Source organism: Saccostrea echinata, unplaced genomic scaffold (assembly GCF_033153115.1).
Source record: "Saccostrea echinata isolate AGI-Se365-2 ecotype Australia unplaced genomic scaffold, CSIRO_AGI_Sech_v1 ptg000054l, whole genome shotgun sequence".
Classification (NCBI taxonomy): Eukaryota; Metazoa; Mollusca; class Bivalvia; order Ostreida; family Ostreidae; genus Saccostrea; species Saccostrea echinata.
The window spans coordinates 66,691,180-66,706,283 of record NW_026889803.1 but is presented as its reverse complement, the minus strand read 5'-3'; the positions used below and the strand labels follow the sequence as shown (position 1 = coordinate 66,706,283).

The window sequence follows — 15,104 nt, the reverse complement described above, 5'->3', positions numbered from 1 at the left end:
TATTTTCTCATCAGAATATCAGGTGAAATTATTAATAAATATATAAGAAATGGTTTTGTGCTCTGATATTATATTGAAATAGCCGAAATATTCGTTAAACCGCTATCCGATAAAATGGAAGCCACTGTAATAGTAATATTTTTTTATATTGTGATACTTAGAAGTACAACTTAACAAAACAAAAAACAGCAGAAGTTGGGACACACAACCCCGTCAAGTTAACTAGCCCGACTGTGAATGAATTTTATTATGCATAAAAAAATGCTGACCCAAAGGGCACATGGCCTCTGTAATGGACTAGCCCAGATTGTCCATTTTAGTCTCAAAATTGGGAAAAATTAACGTTTTTTGGTATTGGGAATGGTACCCTTTATCAGTACCAGTTATATAAGGAAAAAAAAAACCTGGATTCCATGTTTAGAATTAGGTATGATTTGGGTGTTCTTTAACTCTACTGCACAGAGACGAGAAGAGATTATGCGGTAGTAAATTGTCTGTCATCCATCTGTCCATCTTTCTGTACACAATTATTCAAAATGCTACTCCTTTGACAGTCTTGGTCAGATTTCAATATAACTTGGCACACAAGTACAGTCTACGTGAAAGTCTAAAATGTTTACAGGACATAAGGTCTGGTAAAAATATATTTTTACCAGACCAACAGGGGCTGACAAATAGATTTTTCAAGCACTTGCCCAGGGGCAAGTGCATGGTCAAAATTCACTTGCCCTACAGGGTTCGACACTAACTTTTTTACCTTGGTGGACCGCAGGTCCACGAGTCATAAATTATTGATGGACCTTCTCAAATTCTGGTGGACCTTCATAAATGTTTGAATTAATGAATGAATTCATTACACAAGGCTTGAAACTAACTTATGTACCCAGTCTAGTCAGACTAATAAAATATAAGTTAACCAGTCAACGGAATCAAATCAATTAGTCAGGAGTTTTCAGCAATATTGTTAAACATATTTTCAATAATTAAATAAAAGAACACAATCTATATCTTCAAACAATGGTAAAAACCTGCATTTATTTCGCTTCCAATGGTAGATAAAAGTTAAATCCCAATTGTTCATATAAACAAGTGAATTTTTCATGTATCTATGGCTAAATTTTTTTTTTACTACGATGCAAAACTGACAAAAGAATATGTATTAATTTATTATTTATATTTATTTATTTATTATTATTTTTAATTATTGTTCATTCAAATAAACTGCGATCATATGATTCTTTTATGTGATATAATGTGTAAGGCGTAATAAAAAAATATGTTTGTTTACGGTTACCCGACTGACCCTATATTTAATCGCCGACCCAAATTTTTTTTTCATCGTAAAATCCGGAAGTCACTCGCCGATCAGTTTAACTTTTACATGCATCATAGGTCGTGCGTTTGAAATCGAAAGTACAAAATGGCGTGCTCAATATCGACATCCACATGTTCGTTGGAGTTTGAGGAATGTCCTCACATGAAAGGGATGAAACTTATATTGGCATTGCCAAACAACATGACATTTACTCAAGTTTTTGAACGATATCATGCCACACATATAAAGGTTCCTGAATTTCGAGTCAGAGGCAAACAGAGTGGGAGCAAAGACGGTAACTGTTTTGACATTACCCCAGGTTTGACCATCGGTGAAATTATATCCGCGTTTGACATTCGATGCTTTGAATTCAAATGCTTACCATCTGAACACGACGAAATTCGACAAATGATTACTGAAGCAGCTTCAACCGCAACCAAAAGTGCAAGCAATGCCTTTCAAATTCTCATGGCTGGGGACAAGGGTTATCCCAACAAAAAGACAACAAGGTAAGGCATGTTTGTATCATATGCACAATGCTCTAGGGCATTTGTAGTAGGTTTCAGCTAGGATTTATAAAAATATATTTTATAATTTTTCTGTTTTGCATTATTGCCAAATTCAATAAATATAAACCTGATGAGGATATTGGTTTGGCGTATATCAATCCTGAAACATTTTTTGTTCTCTTTTCTCGCAGTAGTGGGATGAAGGCTGGTGTGAACAAAAAGGATGAGATGTTTAACATGTTGGTTGATGATTTCGTCCAAAGAAAACTAAGCTTTGCGAAAAGTACAGCTAATTCTGAGGGTTCTTACTTCATACAGGTAAATATCTAGTCATTATTTAGAATCTTATTATTGTCTATAAAAGACTGACTGTATATTTTTTCTTACATCCAATATAAAAGTTTAATTTCTGATTTGAATTTTGACAGGATACTTTGTCAGGAAGGTATTGTATTTCCATAAAGAAACTCATTCATGAATACTAATTTATAAACATATCAGTCTATGCGAAAGTCACCGGACCGTCGGTTTTTACCGGTAAAATTTGGTTCGGGTCGGTAAAAAAATTCAGGATACAGGACCAATTGTCCGATGAAAAATTAAGGCCTAAAAATCTGAATTTACATGTACATATGGTCTTATTGTCCACACATATCCTTTATTTGATCCATTTAGCAGTAATACATGTTTGATTTAAATCTAGAAGAATCCTGTCATGATCGTTTATTTCTAACTCGAATTTCCTCTGTCATGGAATATAGATGCATAGATAGCTCATACGTAGATTCAGTTGAGCAAAATTATTTTCATTATTAAACAAGAGTAACCGCAATGAGTTACTTCAGGAAAGAAAGAAATATATTTTAAAGTGCATTTTAAGTTTTAAAAAATCTTTGACAATGTGTATTTCGTTTGTATGTGTCAAATAACCAGAAAAAGGGAAAATTGTTTTGAATTGTATATTACCTCTTATAAAGGAAAATTATTAATAGTAAGCTTGTACATTTCACTAAAATAATTTTTTTATAATCTCAAATCTGGATTTATTTGAGGTTCAATTTAACAGTGAGACCCCCCCCCCCCTCCTTTTAACATCTCTATCAGAATGATGTATGATTGAATTTAAAGAAAAAAGGTCGGTCTGGTAAGTAAATGCTTAGTCTGGTAAAATATATATTTTTACCAGACATTATGTCCTGTAAAAATTTTAGACTTTCGCATAGACTGACATATATTTAGTGTCTATCAGTGTAACACTGTAATACATTTAGCTTAGAAAGGCATGTGGTGTTGTCACAGCTTAATCTGCTTTGCTTTGATGTATTTTATATAGATAGCTTTGAAATTCTGTAAAGCAATTATTAATCATATTCTATATTTATATGCATCATATTAAAATATATTTGATGGGTCTATTTCACTTGCAAACTTATCATTCATCTTTTAAAAATAACTGCAATGTAAAGCATTAACTGCAGTCTTTGTTTTATTACTCTAATGTTTTCTCTCAATCAGCTTTTTCATTGCCAGAATTATTATTTAATGAGCATTTACTTTAAAATATGGAGCATGCAATTTCATCATAACAAAATCTTTGTACCCTGTGTGTTGTAGGTGCTGTGCAACGCCCTTTGGTACTTAACAAACCAACACTCAGTTATTGATGAAGCATCTCGACGTAAGAAAAATGTGCAGCCAGTTCCAGTTGTGTTTTCCAAATACAAAGGATTTAATGACTTAAAACGAAAAAAACTTAAAAGTCAGCCACTCAAGTTCTCAGATTTAAAAATGCATGCAGAAGCAATTTATAGTTTAATGTTAAAACCTGTTGTCAACTCTAGCCCTGAATGGAAGACTGAAAGTGATAATTTCAAACAGCTTGCAAACTGTATGCTATGTTATAGACAGTATTCAGAAGAACAGCAGAGAGCAACAACATCATATCATGCTTTGACACATCCTGTACGCACCATATGAGAACATGCAACAGTTGAACATAGAAGCAGTGGTGTTACAATAAAATTAAAGTATTCATTGCTGGATGCTGCTATGAGAGAAGCTCAGCCAGAATCTCCAGTATTTTTTGATGAGTCTGTGCATGTTGAAGAACCGTTTGGCAATTTCATTCAAAAGTACAGATTTTTTAATGAGCTTCAACTCACTGTTCCTGTTGACGTAATCAGATACTGCCCTGGAGGACCACAAGTAACAACAGTGTGTATCTTCAAAGTTATGGAGGGTCGTCCTGAATCTGTAATTCTTACCCAAGGAGCTAGATTCCTCCAAAAGATCTCTTCCCAACTTAAAGAAGTACACACTAGAGCTCAGAGAGCAGAATTTGATTCAATGGTCAACAACATAGCACATATCTCACCAGCAGTCAAAGCATTTATCTACAGAACATTGACTAACGATGCATCTGCACCTGTCAATCCAGTTATGGAAGAAAGACTTAGACTAATTTCCCTGGGAAATACTGATATTATTGATGACTTGCGACACTTGAATACAGGAAGACCACATGCTTTTGATAACTTTTTCAGAAGCTTCAAGAAGTTGTAGAGGAAGTCACAGCTGCTGATGATCGCAGACACAATGCATGTCATATATCTCAGTGGATCTCCTTAAAAGAAATGATAGCTCAAGCTGCAGAAAAATGTCAAAACGATGACCTTATTCCAAGTGCCAGTCTTGTTTGATTGCAGTTTGCTCCACTCAACCCTTATACCCACAGAGCACTAAATTTCACATCCAAAATTGATGTACAGTACAAAATTCAGAGCCGACAATTGTGAGTTAGCCACCCAGATGCCCATTATTGTGCTGCACAGCTGAAATATTTGAAAGAAATGTCTGTTGAATTACGAGACTCTGCATTACTGTTTTTTTGTGACAACAAAGCTAAAGTTTCTATTGGGGAACCTAAAGCTCCAGTATCTACTGGAGTCAGAGAAAAAAGCGACAATTGTTCCTGCATATTCAACATTGTGTGCCTTAGATCATGATATGACAAAAGCTTCTTTGACACCTTCTGTTTATCTTAAATGTGATATTCCTGAATCACCTGCACAGTCTTTTGTCCAAGGAGAAGTTACAAATGTTGTGAATGACTCTGTATTTGAAACATCTGGTCCATTTCGCCATGCAGCATCCCTAGTCAAAATAGCTGCGAAAGAGAACAGGAAAATTTTGCTCAGATTTACTGATGGTGGTACTGATCAGCATAATAATCTGGAATCTGTTAAGTGTTCTAGCATTTGCATATTTCGAGAACTGGATCTGGATATGCTTGTCCATGCACGTTGTGCTCCAGGCCAAAAGCTGGACCAACCCGGCAGAACGAATTATGTCGGTCTCGAATTTAGGGCTACAAAACTGCGCACTGGAGAGACAGTGCTGTGATGAACAGACAGAAAAACAGTTTCGAAAGTGTAATTCAATGGCTGATATCAGATCAACAGCTGAAAATGATCCTTGTTTAAAGCTTAAGTGGAAAGAGTCTGTGGAATGCACTCAGTCTATTGTTAGAAATAGATTTCTCAGACTCTCCCTTAAAGACAAACCAATGCAAGCAATGGATCCTGTGAGTGAAGAAGAGATTGATCTTCTCAAAAGGCACCTGAGAGAGCTCTTCCCAGGTATGGATATCGAAAAGCTGCAGAAAGTCCATACGTCCAAAGTAGTAGAATACAATGAATGGTTACATAGACACACAAGACAACGTCATTATTGTTTTCAGATCCGTAAAATGTGATGACCGCAGTTGCTGTTCAGCACCACAAAACAAAAATCTTGCTTGGCTACCAGATCCAGTGCTGGATGAATCAGGTGACCATTACCTTCCCTACAGCTCACTGAAATCCACCGACACTACAGAGGATGACAGACCTTCCCTCAGAAAACTGCCTGAAACTCAGAAGACTAAGAGAAAGTCCTCAGATGCTCCAACTACAGCTACAGCTGATGCAGGAATGAAAAATCAAAATGAGACTCCTGGCTCTTCTGAAATTTCTAGATGTACTAATTCTGTCATAACAGCCCAGAATGCACGTGCACTGGTGAACTGTGTTGAATGTAGAAAACCACGTATTTTATATTCAAAACAGAAACTTTCCCAGAGACAACAAGTTACCCTTGCTCTTAGTCTAAGTGAATATGACTACACTTGTGGGGGCCCCGTTTTGCCCCCAAATCATAGTTTGGCCAAATGTGTTCAGATAAGATCTGAAATCAGTTGTATTTCTCCCATTGAAGTGCCATACTACTCAAGTGGTATTGGCAGAGGAGATTTGTGTGCCTATTGTGCTACTGAAGATAGTCAGTGCAACATAGAATTGAAGAATTCTTCGAAATACAAAATGGTTTTACCATTGTGTGGTATCTGTAAGGCAGCTGGCAAAAAAGATATCGTTTATCGTCCTTTGGTAACCCCAAACATAAGTAAAGCACCACACAATGGTAAAACCGTTTTGTATTTCAAACATTTCATGTGAATTTGTCTGTAAAAAAATTTAATAAAATTAAAAAAAAAAACCTACCTACCGACCCTATTTTTTTTCAGCTGGTAACAGTAAACAAACATATTTTTTTGTTTGGCCTAATGTATTCATAAAATATAAACACGCCTGTTTGAAGATCTAAAAAAATAAACAATGCATAAATGCAGCTGTCAGTCAATTCTAATTATCTCCAAGCTTGGCCATCAGTGTACGTTCAGGCGTGAAGTGATTTCCTGTTACCCAGTGTACATTTCACACCTTTCTGTGCATTAAAAAAACAAAGGACAGATTGACTAATCCGCACAAATTTTACATGCTTCTTTTTCAAGGTCATTGTTGAATGTTATTGTTATTGTAGTCATCAATATTATATGTAAAATATATAGTAAGTCGCTAGATTCCCCTGATTAAAACAAATATTACCATATTTATTTCTTGTAACAAGTATGGATGAATTAATTAATCGTTTGATATACAGATGTCGATTTGTAGGGAAAAAAACGGAATTTTACCGTGTTTTTTTAAATACAGTGTTTAATTTTTAAGTGGACCAATGGTCCACTTAGTCCAGAACATTTGGTGGACCTTCCAGTTTTTTGGTGGACGCGGGCCGCCGGTCCACCTTTAGTGTCAAACCCTGCCCTACTTCAGTTTTTACTTGCCCCTCATAAACTATTAAAGATAATAGTTTCAATTTCATCTAAAACAACAAAACAATTCTTTTTATTTTTCCATTGTTGTCTACCATCCGGCATTTCATGTTCATCATCATAATGAATAAATTTGTCACCAAATCAGAAAATTTTTGGTACTATGAATCCCCAAAATGCCCCGTAATCACCGTAATTTTGCAACTTTGAATGTGTTGTTCTGAATATTGGTAACAGTTGAAAACTACGGCCAAAAGTATGAAGTAAAATACCATTCGTAACACTATTGTAATTTAACCTTACACATGCTTTTTTGCCATTTGGTAGGAATAATTGTTTCCATTGTTTTTTCTTTCTCATACTTAGTATGCTAAGTCCATTTTGTGGTTTTTTCGCTAACATCGTTACTGACCATTGTTGACCATGTACTTATCATCAGCTTCTGACCATTTTTTGCCTCATAATTGTTAAAACTTTTTCCATTTCTCCAATGCCAATTTGTCCCTTTCAGTTAACTTCACTTAAACTTTCGGTAATTGAATAAAGATAAACTATGACACAATTAAACTGGTTCGTTTATGAAGTGTGACAAGCAAAGGAAGATAACTCTTATGACAAAATAGTTTTGATTTTGTGTAAAACAGTGACATTTTAAAAAAAATTATGGATTGATTTTTAAAGTTACTTGCCAATGGACAAGTGCCTATTGAAAATTCACTTGCCTGCCTCTAAAATTGACTGGCATCGGGCAATGGGATTTGTCAGCCCCTGGACCAAGCATTTACGTACCAGACTGACTTTTTCATTTAAGTTCATACATCATTATGATACTGAGATTGAAAAGGGGGGTTGGGGGGTGGAGTGAATTCTCATTGTGAAATTGAACCTTAAATAAATCCAGAGAGTTATGGTTATAAAAAATGGTTTGAATGAAGTGAACAAGCTTACTAATAATAATTTTCCTTTGTAAAAGGCACTATACAATTGCATGCAATATCTTTTTCTGGATATGACTCATACAAAATATACAGTGTCAAAGATTTTCTTTAACTTAAAATGTACTTTCAATATATTTTTTCCTGAAACAACTCATAATGGTTTCTCAAGTTTAATAATGAAAATAATTTCCCAACCAAATCTACGTATGAGCTATCTATAGATCCCTATTCCATGACAGAGGAAATTCGAATTAGGCTAAAAAAAAATTATTAACTTGGTTCTCAGGTCAGTTTTGTCAAAAATAAATGCATGAGGGAGGCTTTTTTTTTCATTGTTACCTCATAAAAAACAGACCAAGATTTTTTTTTAATTTTAATTTCAGAAAATTACAACTTTTAATCAATAGTGCTTCAACATTTCGTGTAGAAAACAAGATAATTTTTTCTTGTTTTTCTTTCTCTTTTCTCGTTGCATTTTCTACATTTGTGTAATGAAACGACGGCATCCTAACAACCAGACATGTCTTAAACTTACAGAACGTATTTAAGTGATGCATCTAGTCAATTGCTTATGTATCATAACTAATTTGAGAGTGTTTCAGCACTATAGATAGTGTTTATGATTGTATTAAACATCGTCTAGTTTACCAGTCTTTGGTTTACCCACAGTCACTAAATGCTTGCTGAAGTTTTTCTGAAAATGTCGAAGTTCCGAGGTTGAGGGAGCTGGGAGCCGTCTTTGATAGTGCAGTGACTTTTTTAGGGCCGATTTGGGGCCAAAAATTCGGCCCCAGTCCCAATTGAAAATATGCCTGTATTTTCCCAAAATGTAGTGCAAGTTTTCCCAAAGAAAAACTTAAAAAATATTTGATCAAATTCAGTTTGTTTATTGCATGTTTTTCAGTGAAGTTCAAGCAGGTTTTGTTGTTCAGCCATGTTGGATTTCTTCATAATTAGATAATTCATACCACTATTGTTTTTGATGCAAGTAATTAGATAATTCATACCAAGAATAGTCTTGATTTATTATAACAATTGTTTGTTAAAGTAATTCTGGGAGTTTCCCAATTTAGCCTAATTGACGCTGAAATTCCCAATTCTGAGGGCCCTAGCCCCCAGTCCCAAAGTACTGAAAAAAAACACTGTAGTGTTATAGAGTTCTAGCATGGAACATTCAACTTTCAGAAAAACCCCACTATGTGCCATGGACGTTCAGACATTCCCTTACGAATTTGCACTGAAATCAATCATGTCGAACATTATTAACGTCTTTAAAACTTGTTAACTCGACCGCCATATTTGCGATTTATAACTAGGTCAATAGTCTGCATCATCTTGATGTTTGTCAAATGTTTTACCGATGGCAGTATCTAAAATGCGATAAGGGATTCAGAAATTTTTTTGTGCACCATACAGCGCATGAGAGAAATTTTATTTTATTCATTTGATGATAAAAATGGGCAATGTGCAGTGTTAAATGAGATGCGGACGGGCCTGAGAACCAAGTTATTAAATTTTTCTGGCCTTAGAAAAAAACCCTGATCATGACAGGGTTGTTGTAGATAAAAAAAACAAAGGTAATCAAAGATTACGAAGCTCACCTCGACGAATGTTATCTATAAGTAAGGCAAATTTCACATAATATTTTTTTCCCTAAATAGGGTACATCCCAAGATCAATATACATGCAAGTTTGGTTTAGTAGGACTTATAGTTACTTGGAAATAGACCTGCTTAATAAACTTTAACCTGTTTAGTAATCAAGAAAATTGTGGTCAGTTCCAACATCCAAAGCAAGTCTGGAAGTTTTCATCCTTAGATGCACCATCTATCCAAGTTTAATCATAACAGGCTACAATATTATAAAGCTTCTCCAAAAAAAAATTACTCTGGTCACTCATCTGAAAATGTAGGTCAGATTTAGAATTCAAAGCAAGCCAGGAAGTGTCTATCCCTAGAAACATCATCCATGCCAATTTTGTTAAAAAATGGCTAAAATTCACTCATGTGGAAAATCTAGGTCAGATCCAGCATCCAAAGCAAGTGTGGTAGTGTCCATCCCTTGATGCATCATACATGCAAGTTTGGTCCAGGTAGGGCTTATAGTTACTTTGGAATGGGACCTGCTCCAAAAACTTTAACATGGTCATTCATCTGGAAAATCTAGGTCAGATCCAGCATCCAAAGCAAGTGTGGTAGTGTCCATCCTTTTTGGAGCAGGTCTATTCCCAAGTAACCAAACTTGCATGGATGATGCATCTAGGGTTGGACACTACCACACTTGCTTCGGATGCTGAATCTGACCTGTATTTTCCAGATGAGTGACCAGGTTATCATATTTTAATCAAATCAGCATGGATGATGTATCTTAGGATGGACATTTTCAGACTTGTTTTGGATTCTGAATCTGACCTATATTTTCCACATGAGTGACTAGAGTAATGTTTTTGGAGTAGCTATATAATATTATGGCATGTTATGATCAAATGATCAAACTTGCATGGATGGTGCATCTAAGGATGAAAAATTCCAGACTGACCAAAATTTTCTTGATTAGTAAACAGGTTAAAAGTTTTTTGAGCAGGTCTATTCCCAAGTAACTATAAGTCCTTCTTAAACCAAACTTGTATGGATATTGATCTTGGGATGAACACTAAGTAGAAAAAATATGATGTGAGATTTGCCTTACTTATAGATAACCTTCGTCGAAGTGAGTTTCGTAACCTCTGATTACCTATGTTTTTTAACAGACAATCTGTCCTGTATTTTTTTTTTTACCAACACGAACTAAATTTTACTGGTAAAAACCGACGGTCTGGTGACTTTCGCATAGACTGCAAGTAGATTACACTAAGATACATAATTCTATGCATCAATTTTTGATTTTGATGAAAGGTGTTGCCAGACTTTTTTTTCATACATGTGATAATTTTTAGACCAAAATACTGTACAGGAGTCTTCAAACTACTGGAATTTGGGTGAAAATACTGCACGTTGTTTATCAAAAAACTGCACGAAACTGTACAAAATATCAACCAAAAATCAATGTAAGAGGTTCTTTAGCTCATTTCGACGAAGTCGAGATGAGCCCAGCTATACCCCCGGCAACGGTGTCCGCGTCCCGGTTAAGTTTTAGGAGCAAGTCCATTCTCAAGTAACTATAAGCCCTACCTAGACCAAACTTGCATGGATGATGAATCTAGGGATGGACACTACCACACTTGCTTCGGATGCTGGATCTGACCTAGATTTTCGAGATGAGTGACCAGGTTAAAGTTTTTGGAGCAGGTCCATTGCCAAGGAACTATAAGCCTTACCTGGACCAAACTTGCATGGATGATGTATCTAGATAGTACGCTAACTAACCTGCTTCGGATTCTGGATCTGACCTAGATTTTGCACACGAGTGAATTTTAGCCATATTTTAACCAAATTAGCATGGAAGATGCTGTATCTAGGGATGGACACTTCCAGAGTTGCTTTGGATTCTGAATCTGATATTGATGGATATTGATCTTGGGATGTACACTAACTAGGAAAAAAATATGATGTGAGGTTTGCCTTACTTATAGATAACATTTGTTGAGGTGAGCTTAGTAATCTTTGATTACCTATGTTTTATTAGTAAATTTCAAATCAATGAACAAGTGAACCACTGCATGCAGTTTTATTCATTTCTGAATGCTGAATTTGGTAAAAAGACTTCCATGGTACAGTGTTTAATGCGAGAGTCTGGTTGTCTCCAGTCACCTACTTTTTTTTTTTTTTTTTGGTTGATGATACTAAAAGCATTTCTCTGTGTTAGAATTGACAATACTTATGCCTAAGCAGAGCAAAAAAAAAAAAAAAAAAAATTCCATGTTGCTGTCCCAAAGATGCTCCGATTATTGTCGTTTTTCTTTGAAACGTCTTTAATTTCTATTGACAAAACTTGACTAATTACAGTTGAAAAACCCCTTAATAAGGGTCTTATGAAAGAATATTTTGCCTAAAAAAAAGCTTTGATACGTTTTGGTTACAATGTAATTATCGAGGGAATGTTTTACACCTTCGATGCTGATGTTTTTACATAACCAAGCACTGTAAATCACGCGTCAAACAAGATTCCTGGCACGTCGATTTACCCAAATGGACCCAAATGGAATATTAAATATATATTATCATATTATCAAGTTGTTACTTATTTAAATTGATGAAAATAATGAACGTACAATTTTCATTTCCCGTGAATTTTGATGTACTGCTGTGAGCCCGTGAATGGGGTCAAAAATACGTGACATTTTGTGTTCAGCTGGTACATACCGTAAATCTGGAAATTTTTACATCGATTTATTTTTGCGAATCTGGTTCAAAAAGCTGTTGATTAATTTTTACGTTTCAAAATTTTGCGAATTGACATTGGTGCTAAAATTAAAAAGCACTTAAAATTTTCATAGCAGTTTATAAGTTAAGCATCTAGTAATATTAAACGATGCCAACATTAAATAATCAGATAATAAATTACGCATGTACTTACAATAAATTACACATGTACATACAATACTAAGCAATGCCAATGTTCGATAATAAGATAAAACATTAGAATTTAAGAGATAAAACGTATAAACTATTTAAAGTTTTAATAACATTTCAATAAATCACGCATGTACATAAAATATATAAAACGATGTCAGCTTTAACTAACCTTCAGATAAAAACATTTGTTCTTAGATAAAACAACTGGCCTCTCTTTCTTAGAGAAATAATTTAAAAGAGACACACTGCCTGTCAAACCATCGGACGATGTTGAATGTAGTGAAGGCAGTCTTACGCATGGATTGTCACAGGTAATTAGCTTGTAGTATAAACAGATTTCTGAAAATGACCACTGCTTACGAACACCTGTTCATGTTGTTAAAAAATAGCAAAAATTTTTGTTTTACATTTTTGTTGTTGTTGATTTATTTTTAGGAAATATATTTTTGTGAATGCAATGCACACGCAAATTTGCTAAAAATTTATCTACAGCAAAAATTTCCAGATTTACGGTATCACATGTATGGAATATTGCAGATGCAATTTTTTTTTGTTTACATGTTTCTTTACTATGTTCCCTGAAAACAAGCAAATCAAAAATCAAATAAACTGCAATATTAAAGTTAATAAGTTATGTAGCTTTAAAGAAAGAAATACTTGTTTTGGGGAATTATTTCATTTGAGTGAATACTTACTGCCCCACCCCCTCCATCCAATACTCCAATTCTAAAAATGTTGTAAAAAGGAATATACCCAATGGTAGATGTTCTAATTATCTTGTATGATTTCTATCAAAATTTTGAGACACCTTCTTGAACCCCCCTCCCCACATCCCACATTAATTTTTCCAGTTGTGATTAGATCACAGTGTTGAGATATAAGGTTATTGAGAGGAAGTGTTTTATTATTTCAAGTTTCAGATGGAATAGGAAAATTGTGTATGACATTTTCAGCTAAACAATTTATTTGGACAAAACATATTTGTGAAAATTGTTGAAATTTACTGTAGTCAACTCCACACAAGAGAGTGAGAGGGATTATTGGACTTGGAACCAATTCCCTGACAGAAAGTCTAGCTCCAGTGTTGGCTGCCAACAAAATCCCCCAAATTGCCACCAGAGAAGATGAATATGGATTTAGAGATAAGGTAGTGCCTAACTTGAATGGCTTTAAGTATACAGAGTTTTCTTGAAGAGTTACTTATAACTTTGTCACCATCACAGTTAACTGTTATGATTGTAAACTTTCAGGCTATATACCCTTACTACAATAGACTGTCATGGAACGTAGGATCTTTGTCTCATAGCATCATGATGGCAGCGGCTTACAGAAATTGGAAAAAGATGGTAATGAATTTAAAATTAAAAGAAGATGTATTTTGTGAAAACTTGTAAACATTTTTCAGTAAGTTGGATTATTATCCAAGTTCACAACATTCAAGTCTTGACCAGTTTTGGCAACCTTTTTAGCTCACCTTGACAAAGTTGAGATGAGCTTTTGCTATACCATCATTGTTAGCGTTGGTGTCCTGGTGAAAGTTTTAGGAGGAAGTCCTTTCCCAAGTAACTATATGCCCTACCTGAACCAAACTTGCATGGATGATGCATCTAGAGATGGACAATACCACACTTGCTTCCTATGCTGGATCAGACCTATATTTTTCAGATGAGTGACCAGGTTAAAGTTTTTAAAGCAGGTCCATTCCTAAGTGAAGTTCTACAAGCTCTACCTGGACCAAATTTATAGCTCCTCTGAGACAAAGGCTCAAAGAACTAATACTATTGCATTTGTGCAGTGAGCATAGACTTTTTAGAATATGGGCCATAACTCAAGAACTCCTTGGCTAATTTTTGTCAAATTTGTCAGAAAGTATCCTCTGCCCAAGATCTTCCATTTATTCTAAAACTAGGGATGTGACCCTTAAACAAGGGATGATAATTAGGAAAATAAAACCAAAAAATACTGGTTGCTAAAAAATCTTCTTCTCAAGAACCACCGGGCAGATTATCACCAAACTTATACATGTTGTAGATTAAAAATTGCTCAAGGCATCACCCTTGGGGCAAAGGGCATGGTCTCAAGGTCACTTCAAAGTTGACCAAAAATAATGTTTTATCGAAACTGATATTTTGCTTACTATAAGGACTAGGATCATCAAATCTTGTCAGTTGATGCATTTTAGGATGTCATATCATGTTGACTCAAAAGTAGGTCACAGTGCCCTACTTTTTAAATTTTGCAGGCATTCATTTTCAAATTGATTAAGAGGCATATTTTGAACATTTTAAGGCCTATAATCATCAAACTTTGTCAGTTGATGCATCTTGGGTCCTCAAAGTACAGCAACTGAAAAGTAGGTCACCTTGACCTACTTTTTGAATTTAATGGCTAATCATTTCAAAACGTTTAAGGTCAATTTCAGATACTGTGAGGTTAAGTTGGTACATCTTTTGACTTTCATACATATTTATCAAAAGTAGGTCACATTGACCTAATTTGTGAATTTTGAAGGCATTTGTTTTCAGATTGTTTCAGAGGCATATTTTGGACACTTTAGGGCCTCTGATCATCAAACTTTGTCAGTTGATGCAACATGGGTCCTTGGAGAATGTCAACTGAAAAGTAGGTCACCATGACCTACTTTTGAAATTTTATATCTGTATTTAAATATTTCAGCTA

General features: G+C 34.9%; 2 protein-coding genes across 2 annotated transcripts in view; both read left to right on the top strand.

The window, feature by feature from the left end:
* The window catches only part of LOC133205689 (uncharacterized), a 204,308-nt gene that overhangs the window by 59,582 nt on the left and 129,622 nt on the right, over positions 1-15,104 (top strand). Inside the window, exons 10-11 of the mRNA XM_061341541.1 lie at positions 13,435-13,572; positions 13,676-13,771. Coding sequence (XP_061197525.1) covers positions 13,435-13,572; positions 13,676-13,771 — 234 coding nt within the window. The remainder of the gene's footprint in view (positions 1-13,434; positions 13,573-13,675; positions 13,772-15,104) is intronic.
* Positions 1,421-3,801, top strand: LOC133172143 (uncharacterized). The gene is made up of 3 exons (XM_061306967.1): positions 1,421-1,824; positions 2,016-2,142; positions 3,439-3,801. Exons 1-3 carry the CDS (start codon positions 1,421-1,423, stop codon positions 3,799-3,801), a joined length of 894 nt encoding a protein of 297 aa, XP_061162951.1.